The 17,732-nt window shown below is 44.0% G+C and overlaps 1 protein-coding gene across 17 annotated transcripts in view; it reads right to left on the bottom strand.

Moving 5' to 3' along the window:
* The window catches only part of LDLRAD4 (low density lipoprotein receptor class A domain containing 4), a 438,552-nt gene that overhangs the window by 131,532 nt on the left and 289,288 nt on the right, over positions 1-17,732 (bottom strand). Inside the window, exon 2 of one of the 17 annotated variants that reach the window (XM_058438686.1) lies at positions 13,356-13,458. The exons of 13 other annotated variants lie outside the window; for them this stretch is intronic. Coding sequence is in view for 1 of the 4 variants with exons in the window: in XM_058438674.1 (XP_058294657.1) it covers positions 5,802-5,814 (13 nt within the window). In the remaining 3 variants the exon portion in view is untranslated. Of the gene's footprint in view, positions 1-5,755; positions 5,874-13,355; positions 16,998-17,732 lie in introns of those variants that run through there. 3 more of the 17 variants (XM_058438685.1, XM_058438674.1, XM_058438687.1) reach the window with 3 other exon arrangements.

The following is a 17,732-nucleotide window of genomic DNA, read 5'->3' as shown; positions in this document are numbered from 1 at the left end:
AAGGTGGGGATGTGAGGCTGGAATGACAGGTGGGGGCATCCACTCTCAGCACCTCATAAATGCATTAAACGCACCTTTACAAACTTCGTACATACATTTAAGATAACACCATCAAATATTTGCAAAAAGCTGACAATGAATTTCTGACTAAAACCCCCCCAAGCGCCAAAACACCCTAGGATTTGCTGCTGGGTTTTTAAGTGTTAGGTTCATTTAAAAGAGTAGAAAACACATTCGGCTTAGATAAAAAAGACAGAGCTAAACATTCCAGATACGGCTTTTGTGTCTGATGCCATATCATTCTAGTCCTTTTTTTGTAGCATGTAAGCTTCTACCCGGATGACACAGGACAAAGACTGTTGAGGATTTCAAGCAGGTGCCATGTTCCAGGACACGAAGCCCAGCAAGTCAGTCACACCTCTGAAAACAGACCGCATTTGCAGTTTAAACAAACAAACAACCCCTTAGGACCACTCAGTGCAGTTACAAGATGTGCAGACCGGCCCTTCCAAGGACCTGCAGGGGAAAGATATGTAAAAGGCATGCTCTTAAGCAACATTATATGATGAGGGTGCAGTGTAATGCTACACAAATGTTAAAAAAACAAAAAACAAAAAAAAGGTCTGTTGTAGGAGATTTTCTAGAATCATGTATAGATAATGTTCCACTTTCAAGGGTCTGCCTGGATAGCAGGAGGAGAGGTCCTTTGGTTCCAGAAAACAGCAAGGCTACAGGCTAGTAAAGAATTATGCAGCTTGTCCAGAGAGCAAGAAGTCAGCCTGGCCGGCCACTGCTAAAAAGCAAGGCAATGGAATGCCACAGCATTTATTACCTTAAACAAAAGAAACAGATGGGAAATATTTTCCAGTTTTCAAAATACTGCTTTAGGGGAAAAAATGATATAAACAAACATGATCAACAAGTAGCATTTGTTAACTAAGAGCTTCACGTGAATTACTTCACCATAACCCTGCAAAGTAAGCGCTAGTGTTGTTAGCCCACCTGCAGACAGGAGACCAGGGCACTGCACGTTCAGCCACTTGCCATGGAGACAAAACCAAGTCTTGGAGCTGATTACTCACCAGCCTCAGAGAAAACAGAGATGGCTACTAGATTTCAAATTACAGTGCCAGTAATGTCTATTACTCTTTTTATAATTTGCTTATTTTTCCATATATCTCATTCTCATTTTACAGGAATGTCCCTATTTAAGATAATTTTTTTTTTTTTTTTTGAGACAGAGTCTGGCTCTGTCCCCCAGGCTGGAGTGCAGTGGCACCATCTCGGCTCACTGCAAGCTCTGCCTCCCGGGTTCACGCCATTCTCCGACCTCAGCCTCCCGAGTAGTTGGGACTACAGGCACCCGCCACCACGCCCTGCTAATTTTTTTGTATTTTTAGTAGAGACAGGGTTTCACTATGTTGGCCAGGATGGTCTCGAACTCCTGACCTCGTGATCCGCCCACCTCAGCCTCCCAAAGTGCTAGGATTACAGGCTTGAGCCACCGCGCCAAGCCTATTTAAGATAATTTTTGTATGCCAAAACAGAGCAAGTCAGCAACATGGCTGAGAGAGAGCTCAGATGACTCCTTGTCACGTGCTCATGGAACAGACCCAGTGACAACTTCAGTTTCCAAATCAAATGCAGCAACTGCTCCCTTCTTCCTCCTCACGCCACTCATATCATAAGAGAGCAATGACAGAGGATGACTGTCATCTCGTGGGTTTGTACTACCTCCCGAGTTATTCCACTGGCAATCCATCCAGCACAGGTACTCACAGAGGACATTAATAAGGCAATCTGTCATACTTTCAACTCTCCTAGTTTGTTTTGCTCTATCCCATCTCTAATGAGAGCAGGCGCAAAAGCTCCTAATGACTCCAATCTTCTTCCACAACAGGCTGATTTTTACACCTGTAGCGAATCATAAAATAGTCTAATCATGTAAATATGCTTAACAAGAAGGTAATTAATCTTCTCAACCAAATTTTGTAAACAAATATTCATGGTTAACACACAGAACAATTCCCAAGTGTGCACGTCCTCATAGCTTGCAAAGCCAGGCTGCATAAGTGCCAGCGATCAAGAGTCGGTTGGGTCGGCATCTCTCCCAAACTGCCCTTCATGGGACATGTGTTCTGCAAGCTGCTAATGAGTCTTTTTCTAAAAACAAAAAGGACTCTAAGGCTACAACAGTAGGGAGACTGACTCATTAAGCAAAGTTTAACGGGCTTTCTGACTCTGCAAGGCATTCAATAGGCTACCTCCAATGGCGAGTCTTCCGGAAGACGAATTCCAGTGGCCTGTCCAAGAGGTGCCGAGGGTGGGGATGTATTCTCCAACAGCAACATCCCTTGCATTCTCTGACAAAGACTTTCCTGTCTTGTCTTCTTAATCTCATGTGAATGTGAGGGCATTTTTTTTTTTTTCAGACAGAGTCTCGCTCTGATGCCCAGGCTGAAGTGCAGTGGCACAATCAGGGCTCACTGCAGCCCCTAACTCTCAGGCTCAGGTGATCCTCCTGCCTCAGCCTCCTGAGTAGGTAGGACCACAGGCGCCTGCCACCACGCCCAGCTAATTTTTTAATTTTTAGTAGAGACGAGGTCTCCCTATGTTGCCCAGGCTTGTCTTGAACACCTGGGCTCAAGAGATCCTCCCATCTTGGCCTCCCAAAGTGCTGGAATGATAGGTGTGAGACACTGTGCCCAGCCTGCGGGTATTTTTAAGTTGTTCCCTCTGAGTCTCCCATCCTAAAGAGCAGCTGCCCCGAGCACTTCCTGTGTGGACATTCCAGGCAGCTGGGCCGTGTATACGATGTCCTCCCGCTCTGTCTGAATATGGCACTTCCTTTGTCAAGAGACATGTATTAATATCTCAGCAAACGGAGCACTAAAGATATGTAAAGTGCAATTTAGGAAGAATCACCCTAGAGCCTGGGGTGATGGTTATTCTGTACCCCACTGCTATTATTCAAGGTTCTCGTTCCTCTCGATCAGAGGATGCCAACAGGGCGAACTTTCAGCGGAAGCTGAAGACAGGCTTTAGCAGACTTGGGAAGCTGCCTCCAACTAAACGGTGAAAATTCGACTCATCCCCATGAATTCTTCTGAAGAATTACCAGCAACATTTCATTGCCCAATCCCCTAACAAGTGTGTGATAAAAAAGAACTGGCAAATTATAGGGTCTATACAGGATTCTTATGGTTGAGAAAATTCCTTGCTCTCAAGGGCACACACAGGTCTACCCTCTTTTTCGTGTGTATTCATTACCTAAATGCACCTGTAGCTAGTGCACATTTTACGTAGCAAATTCCAAGTATGTTTTAAACTTTAAGCTTTTGTACTTAACAGCATAGACTTGAGGCAACAGGACTTAGTTATAAAATATCCTCAGAAAATTTGAAGCTCATGAAAATGAAAAATCAATATGAGCTGGTAAACCAGCACTTTTGGGGTATTTACCTGAGATAACATGAGGTATGGTGGAAATTTTCATTTCTACTAACGTTTTTGTTTTTTAGAGACACAGTCTCTCTCTGTCACCCAGGCTGGAGTGCAGTGGTGTGATCTCAGCTCCCTGCAACCTCCACCTCCTGGGTTTAAGCAATCCTCCTGCCTTGGCCTCCCGAGTAGCTGAGACTACAGGTGCACGCTACCACACCCTGCTAATTTTTTTGTATTTTTTTTTAATAGGGCTGGGGTTTCACCATGTTGCCCAGGCTGGTCTCGAACTCCTGAGCTTAGGCAATCTGCCTGCCTCGGCCTTCCAAAATGCTAGGATTACAGGCATGAGCCACTGCGCCTGGCCCATTTCTGCTAACCTTTGGAAGTTGTCAAGTCTTTTTAGAAAAGGTAAGCATCCCCTTGAGGAAATCAATGAAAAGAAGGGAAACCCAAGGCAGACAGGGAAAGAGCTGACCCCAGCTCCCCGGCTCCCTCCGGAACACCAGGGAGAGCCACGTAGGTTGACGCCACATGTTTCTGGAACTAGAGGGATGGTGAGTTTCATGTCTGGCAACAGTGAGTGAGATCCCCAGAGGAACCGTCTGCTGGAAACAACTAAAGCACTGGATAAAATAATCTTTAAAATGACAGTAAGAAAAAGTAAGCAATACTTGGAGCCCATGAGCTAAGGAAAGCAGGAACTTAGAGAGTTCATTCAGCACTCAAGGTTTCTGCTTCGAAAGTATTTGCCAAAGCAATGAATTTGAGCTTCCATTTTAATACACTCTTGCAGCTAGCAGACGGGAGACAAAGCCTAGGGCATTTCCACTGTGGGGATCCCATAACAAACACTGCTGCTGGAGAAAGCTGGGTCTTCACAAAATTATATCTTCCGTAGAATGGTGAACTAGGAATAAATCCATCTCCGAGGCCCTTCCTACCCTAGCGGCCTGCAAGGAAAACGACTAGTCTTGAGAGGATGGGAACAACTATCTCCACCCATGAGAATTTGTAACCATAAGTCTGCCCATAAGGAGGTTTATAAACTAAAATCATACTCTCTGGGTGAGTCAAAAACACCGAAGCCAGTAATAGAAAATAGTCAAAGCTGCGGATGTTTCCAAGACATCTGGTGGATATAAATGCATGGACCCCCTGGAGAAACCCACCTTCAACCTAGGCCAAGAGTTTCCATAGATGTACTTCTAAGAATTACAAGCTCACTTAAAAAAAAAAAAAAAATCACAAAACAAACAAGAAACAAAGCACCATGAGTGAGATCCAGCATAAACACAGAAGTTTAATTAGACTTGCAAAGACTTCAGATGTGGGAAATATCAAATAGAGTGGGTAAAATTAAATATGTGTAATAGCTTAAAAAGAAAAGAAGACACTGGAAACTTTGTATAAGGAAAAAGATGACTTTTTAAAATGACCAATCCCATTTGAAAAGAACAGATACAACTTCTGGAATGAAAAATATAATACAAGAGACACAAACCTACTGGATGGGTCTAATAACACGAGACAGAGCTGAGGAGTGAACTAATGACTGTAGGAAGTTATCCAGAATGTAAAAGCAGAGAGATGGGAAATACAGAAGAGAGAGAAGGAGTGCAGAGGACAGAGTGGGAAGGTCTAACCCACAACTCATCACAAGAGGAGGATGATGAGACCAAGGCGGAGGCAATGTGTGAGGAGATCTTGAAAATCTGCGAGTTTTCCAGGACTGCTGAAAGGCACCAATCCACAGACTAGGAATCTCACAAAATAACAAACAGGACAAAAAGAAAAGAAAGTCATGGTCGGGCGCGGTGGCTCACGCCTGTAATCCCAGCACTTTGGGAGGCCGAGGCGGGCGGATCACAAGGTCAGGGGATCGAGACCATCCTGGCTGACACGGCGAAACCCCATCTCTACTAAAAATATAAAAAATTAGCCAGGCGTGGTGGCGGGCGCCTGTAGCCCCAGCTACTAGGGAGGCTGAGGCAGGAGATGGCGTGAACCCAGGAGGCAGAGCTTGCAGTGAGCTGAGGTCGCACCACTGCACTCCAGCCTGGGCAACAGAGCGAGACTCCGTCTCAAAAAAAAAAAAAAAAAAGAAAAGAAAGTCATGTCCAGACATGTTATAAGAACAGAATGTCATATAAAGACCTAAAGGTAGCTAGAGGGAAATACTCTCCCACCTGTGGGGCCTCAACAACTGCAAACTGCACTCCTTCCAGGGACCCCACGTGTGCCTCCAGGACCACACTGCTTGTGTGGAAGCCAGGCATTCATGGGCCGCCCTCCCCAAACACAGTGACTGCACCTCACAGGTGGCCACCAGAGACATTCAGACTCTAAGGAAGCCTCACCAGCAGACTTCATAACCCGCGGGCAACCGGGAAGCTCTTTCCAAAACGGAGCTACCTCTGGTTCCTCGGGACCTTGCGGAGGGAAAACCACATCATTACTCAGGTGTATCGTGCAGGCAGAGTCATCCAGTTAGAGAAAGAAGATGTGTCTGTGTAAGGGAAGTGGAAGATGACAGGAATATTCTTCTGCTGGAACTGGGTAGTGGGGACATAAGCATCCACTGGATTTTGATGATTTTAATGCCTCACACATAGGTTATACATATTTGCTTATATCAACTCCATATTTAATAAGCCATTTTTAAAAGAGATGCCAGGCCAGGTGCAGTGGCTCACATCTGTAATCCCGGCACCTTGGGAGGCCAAGGCGGGAGGATCGCTTGAGTCCAGGAGTTCAGGGCCAACCTAGGCAACACAGCCAGACTCTGTCTCTGCAGAAAAATCAAACAATTAGCCGGGTGTGGTAGCATGTGGCTGTAGTCCCAGATATTCAAAAGGCTGAGGCGGAAAGATCACTTGAGCTTAGGAGTTCGAGGCTGCAGTGGGCTAGGATCGTGCCACTGCACTCCAGCCTGGGGAATAGAGCAAGACCCTGTCTCAAAATAAATAAATGAACAAAATGAAATGAAGGGATGCCAGCTGCCTAAGGAACACAGGCTGATGCAAGGCCACTCTCCTTCAAAGAAGGTGCCATCAGGAAGCGTCGTGAAAGGCTTCTTCTCCAAATGAATTGCCATTATCCGGGGTAACAAACCTAAACACCTTTATACGACCTTATGCAGAATTTATAAAACTTTTTAGGACTGAAATACACTGATGCTCTCAGACAGTGATCCCTGAATCAAAAATAGTGTCCACTTGAAGTGTGGCTCTGTTGGTTTTTAGAAATAAACGAAATTTCAAATGCCACCCTAGCAATAAAGTGCCACACAATGTACACACATTTGTGAAGGAGGGCGCTACCAGAGTCCTCAGGTCTCTCCACAGCACACCCTCCCCCACGGCCTCAGAGGCACAGGTGTCCCCTGGATCTGCACTGTGCCACCAAGGTGACATCTGAACAAAGACGGGTGTGTGTTGGCTGCATAGGGCTAGAACTTTCTGTAAGGCATGAGGGCTCCTCTAGGACATCCGGAACAGATCGTTCATGGCTTCACTGCTGCTGTAAAGGTTCAACCTCATTAGAAGTTTGTTACTGTCACATGTATTTGCAACACCCTCACTTCTTCTACATTCAATTTTGGGTGTAGGGAAGAGGGGGATATGTAAATAAAACTTTGATATGGTCCAAAGACCTACAGTTCTTTTTTCTCACACATGGAGACTTTTAGAAACCAAAACATTTCAGCTTAGGCCGAGTGCAATGGCTCAGGCCTATAATCCCAGTGCTTTCGGAGGCCAAGGTGGGTGGATTACTTGAGGCCAGGAGTTCAAGACCAGTCTGAGCAACATGGTAAGGTCCCGTCTCTATAAAAAAAATATTTTTAATTAGCCAAGCATGGTGGCATGTGCCTGTAGTTGCAGCTACTTGGGAAGCTGAGGTGGGAGGATCCCTCGAGTTCAGGAATTCAAAGCTGCAGTCAGCTATAATTGCGGCACTCCAGGCTGCACTCCAGCCTGGGTGACAAAGAAAGACACTGACTCAAAACAAAATGAAACGAAACAAAACAAAACAAAAAATTTCAGGTTGCTTAAGAAATTCCCCATAAAATGCAAATAAATACCTCAAGCAGTAGTGATCTTAATATAATTTAGAAATGTTTCAGCTCTCCAAATCTTGTGTCATTGTCTGACTTATTAGGTCCTTAAAAAGGTAAAATAAAGAACCACTGTTAAATGATGAAACATAAACATTTGAATTTGTAAGTCTACTGAGATTCCTTCAAGAGGTTGGCAAAACAGGAGGAACCTTTCACCAGTGCTATACATCTGATCAATCACTTGCATTACATGGCAATTTAGCATTTGCTCATCTGTGTTGGTGTCTATGTGCTGCAGTTTTAGTTTTTGTTTTTTAAGACAACTGTCCTATAACCGTAAGCCATCTAGGACAACCTGGCTTCAAAGTTACATTCAAAGTGACATGCAAGAACCACCACCACTCCTTGTTTGTCTCCTGTCCTTTGCTGTACACTTGGAAGCTTTTCAAAAAGCAAAGTCAGAAATACTCATCCTTCCTTCCCTCATGCCTACAGGCAGCTCACCAAGGATTTTGGTTTCTTTAAAACCAATGTAATAACAGAGGCAGGCAGAAGAAAGAATGCACGCCAGTGTTGTGCACAAGGAAGGCTTGTTCGGGAGACGAACAGAACCCAAGCCTACCGAGACCATATGCTCCACCGCTTACATTCGTCTTCTCTAAAGGCTGACCCTTTAACAGTTATGTAATTCAGTTACTTCATAACCATTTCAATATAGCAAAATGTCCACAAAGAAAAAAAGTTGCCCACCCACCTAAATGCCTTCCATGCTTTGCCCACAGTGGTAATGTGGCAAGAAGTGAAGGAGAAGAGGGGGTGGGGGAGAAGGGGCAAACACGCCCTTCAGTGAAAGCATGGAGAGATGTTATAGTCCAGGGCTTGAAAGAGCCTGTCGACGGCTTGCTCACCTACAAATAGTGTAAGGTGGGTTTCAGCAGAGACACTGAACCTACAACTCTCACCTGTGCACCAGGATGTCTGCAGAGGCTGGGCAGCAACAACAGCCTGGGTTTCACCAGGGCTTCTGCATGAGCTTAGCTCATCAAGCTGCATTGCATTAAGCCTGTGATCCTGGGATGAACTCAGAGACACAGCTGTCCAAGGTGGAAGTTACAAGACCAAGCGAACCCACGGCTTCTTTAAATAAATATACACATAGACACAAATATGGAATTTAAATAGTCTTAAGACAGTGTAACAAGTAGCCCCCAGAGAGGGATACCACGGCCTATGATGTCAGCCTTTCCCATTATCTTGTCTGTCTCTATTTGGCCCTAGAATCCTGGCTCACCTGTCAGTGAGGCCCACCTGACTCAGATAGCCATGGTCAATTATACGAGAATGGGTTATTTAACTCTTAGCTTTATAAATGGAGGAAGGAAGCTTTATAAATGGAATCGATATCTGTTGTGTATTTATTATATACTAGACACTGTGCTAGGTGACTTATTCGCATTCATCTAATTCCCACAGTAATTATGTGAAATTGGTTTATTATCTCATTGTAGAGAGGAGGAAACTGAGGTTTAAAGAAACGGTTTACTCTTCCAAGGTCACAGTTCACAGAGGGAGTCAGGATTCAACCCAGGACTTCAGCCCTCCATGAGTTATTATGAATTCTTTGAAAATGGGTGGGCCCCTGTTATAGAATGAGACCTATATACAGTTTACTAGAAGTTAGTACAAGAGTTAACATATACAACAAAGTACACACGAAATACAACAACAATAATTTCCAATCTCTCCAACTTCCTGGCAAGAGGCAAACTCTTTTGGGACTGTATGGATCATCCTTTCTCCCGCAGCCCAGTTCCCTGCATTGATGCACAATGGTGTGCTATGGCCCTTCTAGCTGAAAATGCCTATATTACTTTCTGCTGAAAATTCTCAGGATGTCTATCTGAATTTCTCCAAGTTCTGACTTTGAATCAGAGTCTCCGTCAACAAGATCTCTAAACACTTTTAAACGTTTCAAGCTTAAAAAGACGGGCTAAGTGTGCCAGGGTAGGACCCACCTTTTACACTTTTACCTTGGCCTGACAGGTGTTCCATGAGTAACCTCTAACATGCTCTCATGAAATCAAAGCCCAACAGAGGTCCAAGGCTTGGGGCCCTGGTGATTTGAACATAGCAAGAAAATTCAGCAAAAGCTCTGAAAGCTCACAATAAACAGAGACTGATGAAGACGATGAAGGTGGAAGCCTGTGAGGACCTGTCTGCTCCTAAATATCTGAGGATCCAGCTCCCCACGGGATCCTCAAAAGAAGATCTGAAGCTCCTGAAGTTTGCATTTTTCCCTAACAAAAGAAGGGAAAAACATGTAATTTAATAACTTCTTAACTATGTAAGTATGGCCAAAAAGTGTCCATGGAGACACAAAGTTGCCCACCCACAAAAACATCTTGTGTTTAGCCCACAGTGGTAACACGGAAAATGTGACTTGCCTACTGATCTCTAAATGTGTTCTGAAGCAGCAGACAGCTCAGATTACAGAAACCGTTACTAGGCTGTCTGTAAGCCTGGAGGCAGGAAGGGTGCAGAGTGTATTACAGTGAGGGCTGGCCAGGCTCTGTCACCTTTCAGGGCAGCTCTGTGACCCCGGGGCAAGTGCCACCCAAAACAAAGCAAACTGCAATGTAGGGCAGGCTGGATGACATGATCATCAGACGATGCACATTTATGGAGCTTATGTAATGTGCAAGACCCTGTTCTGGTGCTGGCCCTCTGGGCAGTTTAGACCCTTATTCGTTTAAAGGAATTGCTGCTGAGCAACTAGCATCTGTGGTCAAACTTGATCCACTGCACTATCATTTGATAATTCAGAGACAATCCCTGAAGTCCAAAAGGCAATGAGAGAAGACAGGATAGGGTAACATATAAAATAAGCCAAAAAAATTTACTTTTCAGTGCAAATAATCTCCACTGCCAAATTTATTTTCAAGCAAAATGTGAAATCCCAACATATTACAGCCAACTGGAATTTGACCAGGACAGTATTGGAACCTAGTTATCCCAAAAATATAGGTGGAAATTTTAAAGTTAAACATAAATGCAGTTAAGAGTTAGAGGAGGGAGGAGGCAGAATACCTGGAAAAATCAATCTCTAATTTTCTCAAATTAAATGCAGCAGTCATTAGTTCTCTAAAGCTCAAGGAAGAATTGATCAAGTCCATTTAACCTAGGAACTATGAACTATATAAAATTACTCAATGAATCTAAGGATGAATCCAGAATGTGAACATCAAAAGCAGCAAAACTGTTAGGAACACAATATATGTCCAAAAGCATTAAGGTTTGAAAAGAACTCAACACCCACATTATAAGCACACAACCTTTTCCACTCCAGAAGCTCATGGTGAGCACCTCACAAAACCACAAGGGACGTTCCTGTTTTGAGATGATTTTCTTACAAAGTTGTCCCCAAAGGAAAGGAGGCCACAGACGACTAAGTGACTATAGCTATGTAGGGTTTTAGGAAGATCATTCCTACATCATGACTCTGGTAGAGATTTATTTCAGTCAAGTACTTCATGCCACAACAGATGTGTGGCTGAGGGGTTAAAATAATGGTGTAGCTAAAATATGTCCACATTTTCTTACTCAGCCTGTATCTACCCTGTAGGCCTAGCATGAGACACAACCATGAAAAGGAACAGGAAGGAAATTACATTTAAAAACAAAACACGATGTTTTTGCCTTCCAACCTGACTTAGATAAACTGAGCAACGCAAGTGCTCCTTGTTAGAAACTTAATTTCTATGCATAAAGAAATGTCGACTACATATATCAGCTGTCACGGTACATACAACCCAGATGTTGTACATCTTTCTAGTCCCCAGAACATGCCCCATGCCAGTGACGCTAAAAATACATTTCTTGTGTGTGTCCTTATACAGTCTGATTTGGGGGCATTAAGCTGAACAAACAGAGAGGAGGCCAAGGTCTTCTCTTTGTTTTAGGTCTGGGAACTTTTATTCCTGAGAGCCAACGTTTCTTGACCCAGCAAGCCCAAGGGAGAACCAATGCTGGGGCTATCCTGTACCCATGCCCTCGCCTTTCCTACTGAGGGGCCAGAAACAATCACTGTCTTTCTCATCCCTGCCCATTCAAGTCAGTCCTCGAGGGAAATTTCTACCCATCAGAAAAAGATTACAGAATTCGTGTCATATATTTCCTTTCTTTACCCATAATTTTCAAAGAATATGCCCATTTTCTATTAATAGTACACTGATAACCTGTGTGATTATTTATTTATTTTGAGACGGAGTCTCACTCTGTCACCCAGGCTGGAGTGCAGTGGCACGATCTCGGCTCACTGCAACCTCCTCCTCCCGGATTCGAGCGATTCTCCTGCCTCAGCCTCCTGAGTAGCTGGGATTTCAGGTGTGCGCGACCACGCCCGGCTAATTTTTGTATTTTTAGTAGAGATGGCTGGTCTTAAACGCCTGACCTCATGATTCGCCTGCCTCAGCTTCCCAAAGTGCTGGGATTACAGGTGTGAGCCACTGTGCCCGGCCCTGTGTGATTCTTTTTGAGCACATTTTGCCTTCCCTTTTCAGAAACAGGATCGAAAGCTCAGTGGAGAGAGGCCTTCTGAGCAGGTCCAGTTTTCTCCTCTTCCTTCCGCAGGCTGCACTTGGGCCACTCCTCATAGATCCTGTGTGTGAGAACGCGAGTTCCATGACTTCTATGGGTGAACTAATCCAGGCTTGAAGAATGTTGCTCCCAGAAATCACTGCCATTTTCCTAACTTCCATGTGTTAGCTTTTCTTTGGAAGATCTGAATTTAATTTCATTTTTTCCCAAGCAGATGAAAAGATCACTTGAGCCCTATCTCCACTATCTTCCTGTTTTGTTTTGTTTTGAAGTTTCCCTCTCACTCCTCACCCCAGCCACATTAATCCTCTCCATGCTTTCAGCCATATCTCCCTCCGCCCCAGGCAGTGCCTCTCTGCTCCCATACTCTGCCGTGCAGACAGACAGTCCATCACCAGCCCTGGCTGGGAACCTTAACAGGTGTTGACACTGTCATTCCGCACCAGGAAGGCCAACCCAGCTGACTTCGCCTTTCCTTGTATTTTCAAATATGTTTTTTTTATTTCAATACTTTTGGGGTACAAGTGGTTTTAATCACGTGGGTGGGTTCTATAGTCATGAATTCTGTAGTGCACCCATCACACAAGTAGTGTACACTGCACCCATTATGCAGTCTTTTACCCCTCACCCTCTCCCAACATTCCCTCAAACTCTCCAAAGTCCATTATATCAAAGATGATTTCTAATCATATTTATGACTTTCTTTGGAACTCTCTCTAAAGGACTCCCGCATCATAGAACCAAATAGTTTTGGAGCTAGAAGAGACTTTGTGGTTATTCAGCCTTGTACAGAAGAGAAACTGCAGCCCCAGGAGGCTGCATGACACGCAGAAACTCTCCAAGCTGACTCCTGGGATTTAGCTAAAATCATAGGTCCCCCTTCCCACAAAAACATATTACCTCTTCCATTCTAGATCTAACCATGGAGAGGCTATCCCCACTTTACACAGTTCAGATACAAAAACATTTCAGTTACCATGATTTAATTAAATAACACCTGCCTCTGAACAATACGGTTCACATTTCAGTTACTGTAACACAGACATACTCGGAGATGCTGCAGATTCAGTTCCAGGCCGCCAAAATAAAGTGAATATTGCAACAAAGTGAGTCACACAGATATTTCGGCTTCCCAGTGCATATAAAAGTTAGGTTTCCACTACACTGTAGTCTCTCTAGCGTGTGATAGCATTAGGTCTAAAAAAGGTACGTACCTTAAATCAAAGATACTTCATTGCTAGAAAATGCTAATGATTACCTGAGCCTTCATTGTGTTGTAATCTTTTTGCCGGTGGAGGGTCTTGCCTCAATGTTGATGGCTACTGAATGATCACAGTGGTGGTTGCTGAAGGCTGGGGTAGCTGTGGCAATTTATTAAAATAAGAAAACAATGAAGAGTGCCTCATTGATTGACTCTTCCTTTGACAAAAGATTTCTCTGTACATGCAATGCTATTTGATAGCATTTGATCCACAGCAGAACTTCTTTCAAAATTGAAGTCAATCCTCTGAAGCTCTACCAATGCTTTAACAACTAAGTTTAGGAAATATTCTAATCCTTTGTTGTCATTTCAACAATATTCACAGCATTTTCACCAGGAGTAGATTTTATCTCAGGAAACCACTTACTTTGCTTATCCATAAGAAGCAACCCCTTATCCACTCAAGTTTGATCATGAGGTTGCAGCAATTCAGTCACATCTTCAGGCTCCACTTCTAATTTTAGTTCCCTTGCTATTTCTACCTTATTTGCAGTTAGTTCCTCACCGAAGTCTTAAATCCCTCAAAGTCATCCAGGAGGGGTGGAATACAATTCTTTCAAATACCTGTTGTGTTTTTGTTGTTGTCTTTGAGACAGGGTTTTGCTTTGTTGCCAAGGCTGGAGTGCAGTAGCATGATCATGGCTGACTACAGTCTCGACCTCCTAGGCATAAGTGATCTTCCCACTTCAGGCTCCTGAGCAGCTGGCACCATAGGTGCATACCATGAAGCCTGGCTGTTTTTGTTTTTGTTTTAAATTCTGTGTACAGATGATGTCTCCCTATGTTGCCAAAGGCTAGTCTTGAACTCCTGGGCTCAGGCAATCCTCCATCCTCAGCTTCCTAAAGTGCTGGAATTACAGGCATGAGCCACTGTGCCTGGCCGATGCTGATATTTTGACCTTCTCTCATGAGTCATGAATGTTCTTAATGGCATCTAGAATGAGGAATCCTTCTCAGAACGTTTTCAATTTACTTTGCCTAGATCCATCAGAAGGATCACTATTTATAGTAGCTATATCCTTAGGAAATTTATTTCTTAAAGAATAAGACTTAAAAGTAAAAATTGCTCCTCAATCCATGGGCTACAGAGTGGATGTTGTGTTAGCAGGCATGAAAATAACATTAACCTCCCTGTATGTCTCTATCAGAGCTCTTGGTGACCAGGTGCATTATCAATGAGCAGCAATACTTTGAAAGGAATCTTTTTTTTTCTGAGCAGTAGGTCTCAACAGTGGGCTAAAAATACATCTATGGATCTATTTTAGATCTGCTGTCATCCAGTTTTGTTGTTCTATTTCTAGAGCACAGGCAGCATAGATTTAGCATGATTCTTTAGGACCCTAGGATTTTTGGAATGGGAAATGAGCATTGGCTGCAATTTAAAGTCTCCAGCTGCATCAGCCCCTAATGAGAAATTTAGCTTGTCCTTTGAAACTTTGAGGCCAGGCATTGACCTCTCCAGCTACGAAAATCCTACATGGCATCTTCTTCCAATAGAGGGCTATTCCATCTACACTGAAAATCTGTTTAGTGCAGTCACCTTCATCAGTGATCTTAGCTAGAGCTTCTGGATAACCTGCTGCAGCTTCTACCCCAGCACTTGCTGCTTTACCCTGCACTTTGATGGTATGTAGATGTTTTCATTGAAACTCATGAACCTACCTCTGCTAGCTTCCAACTTTTCTCCTGCAGCTTCCTCATCTCTCTCAGCCTCCATAGAATTGAAGTGAGTTAGGATCTTGCTCTGGATTAGGCTTTGGCTTAAGGGAATATTGTGGCTGGTTTGACCTTCTATCCAGACCACTTAAACTTTCTCCACGTCAACAATGAGGCTGTTTTGCTTTCTTATCATTTGTGTGTTCACTGGAGTAGCACTTTTAATTTCCTTCAAGAACTTTTCCTTTGCATTCATAACTTGGCTAACCGTTTGGCACGAGAGGCCTAGCTTTCAGACTACCAGGCTTTCAACCTGCCTTCCTCACTAGGTTTAATCATCTTGAGCTTTTGACTTAAAGTGAGAGATGTGCAACTCTTCCTTCCACTTGAACACATAGAGGCCATGGTAGGGTTATTATTTGTCCTAATTTCAACATTCTTGTGTCTTGGAGAATTAGGGGGGCCCAAGGAAAGGAAGAGAAGTGAGGGAACAGCTAGTGGGGCAGTCAGAACACACACAACACTAAGCTCACTGTCTTATATGGGTATGGTTTGTGGTGCCCCAAAACAACTACAATAGTAACATCAAAGATCACTGTATCACAAATGCATGCATGTTTATAGCAGCACAATTCACAATTGCAAAGATATGGAGCCAACCTAAGTGCTCACTGACTAATGAGGGGATAAAGAAAATGTGGTACATATACACAATGGAATACTACTCAACCATACAAAGGAATGAAATAATGTCTTTTGCAGCAACTTGGATGGAGGCTATTGTTCCAAGTGGAGTATCTCAGGAATGAAAAACTAAGTATCATATGTTCTCACTTATAAGTGGGAGCTAAGCTATGAAGATGCAAAGGCATAAGAATGATATAATGGACTATGGGGACTTGGCGTGGAAGTTGGGAGGAGGGTAAGAGATAAAAGACTAAATATTGGGTACAGTGTACACTGCTCGGGTGATGGGTGCACCCAAATTTCAGAAATCACCACTAAAGAACTTATCCATGTAACCAAGACCACCAGGAACACCCCAAAAAACCTATTAAAATAAAAATTTTAAAAATTAAAATTAAAAAGAATTTTAAAAAAGATCACTGTCACAGATCACCATAACATATAATAAGTTGAAAATATCACAAGAATTGCCAAAATGTGGCACAGAGACATGAAATGCACCCATGCTACTGAGAAGATGGCACTGAGAGACTTGCTCCGTGTGAGGTTGCCATACACTTTCAACTTGTAAAAAACACGGTATCTGTGAAGCACAGTAAAGCGAGGTACTCCTGTATAGTCACCGTCAGCGCCGAAACTGCAGACTTCACAGCTAGCACTTCTGCCATGCAGATCACCAAGCAAATGACAGATGAGTGCCATGGTCAGTGACCAAGCAGGTCACTTCTCTCAAAGTCTGTTGGCGACTGGTTACCATGCCAATTTAAAGTCACCAGCTGCATTAGCCCCTAATGAGAAATTTAGCCTGTCCTTTGAAGCTTTGAGGCCAGGCATTGACCTCTCCAGCTATGAAAATCCCACATGGCATCTTCTTCCAATACAGGGCTATTCCATCTACAATGAAAATCTGTTGTTTAGTGCAGCCACCTTCATCAGGGATCTTAGCTAGAGCTTCTGGATAACCTGCTGTTTCTCAGGTACAGAGTGCAAAGTATGTAGCTCTGTTGGTCCCTGTCACCCAGGGGTAAATGTATGTGATGTTTATAAAAACGGGTCATCAAAAGAGGAAAACCACCAACAAAGATAAAAGTGCAGCAAAGAAATAAAAAGTCCTGCTGGAAGTGAAATTCAAGCCTACCATAAATGGAGTTACAGAAGAAACAGCTGGGGCGGGGAGAGGGGGGAGGGATAGCATTGGCAGATATACCTAATGTAAATGACGAGTTAATGGGTGCAGCACACCAACATGGCACATGTATACATACGTAACAAACCTGCACGTTGTGCACATGTACCCTAAAACTTAAAGCATAATAATAAAAAATAAATAAAAAAGAAGAAGAAACAGCTGCCTGCAGGATGGTGGCCAGGCTGCAGTGAGACTCCTGTCCTGCCCAGGGGAAGGTGAGCTTAGGAGGAAAGTGGCTGTAAGGAAAGGGACAAAGACGGCCTGGAGGAAGCAATGCCAGGAAACAAGTTCACATTAAAGAAACTCTTGGAGATACTTTACAATGCTGAGAGCACACAGGAGAACAGGTGGGAAGTGGATCCACACTGAGGAGGGAGTGTGACAGCTCGCACCGTGCAGGAAGGCTGCTCACCCCACACTGCGAGTGACAGGATGAGAGGAGGCGGTACTGCTCAGACCACTTGGGATCAGTCTCACCAAGAAACAGCATGCTTCCGTTCTCAAGGTCGCTAGTGGTTTTTTTTGTTTTTTGTTTTTTGTTTTTTTTGAGACAGAGTCTTGTTCTGTCGCCCAGGCTGGAATGCAGTGGCGCGATCTCGGCTCACTGCAAGCTCCGCCTCCCAGGTTCACACCATTCTCCGGCCTCAGCCTCCCAAGTAGCTGGGACTACAGGCACCCGCCACCACGCCTGGCTAATTTTTTTGTATTTTTAGTAGAGATGAGGTTTCACTGTGCTAGCTAGGATGGTCTCGATCTCCTGACCTCATGATCCGCCCGCCTCGGCCTCCCAAAGTGCTGGGATTACAGGCGTGAGCCACCTCACCCGGCAAGGTCGCTAGTGT

The sequence above is a fragment of the Hylobates moloch genome, unplaced genomic scaffold (genome assembly GCF_009828535.3).
Source record: "Hylobates moloch isolate HMO894 unplaced genomic scaffold, HMol_V3 SCAFFOLD_5, whole genome shotgun sequence".
Lineage (NCBI taxonomy): Eukaryota > Metazoa > Chordata > Mammalia > Primates > Hylobatidae > Hylobates > Hylobates moloch.
This window is presented reverse-complemented; position numbering and strand designations above follow the sequence as displayed.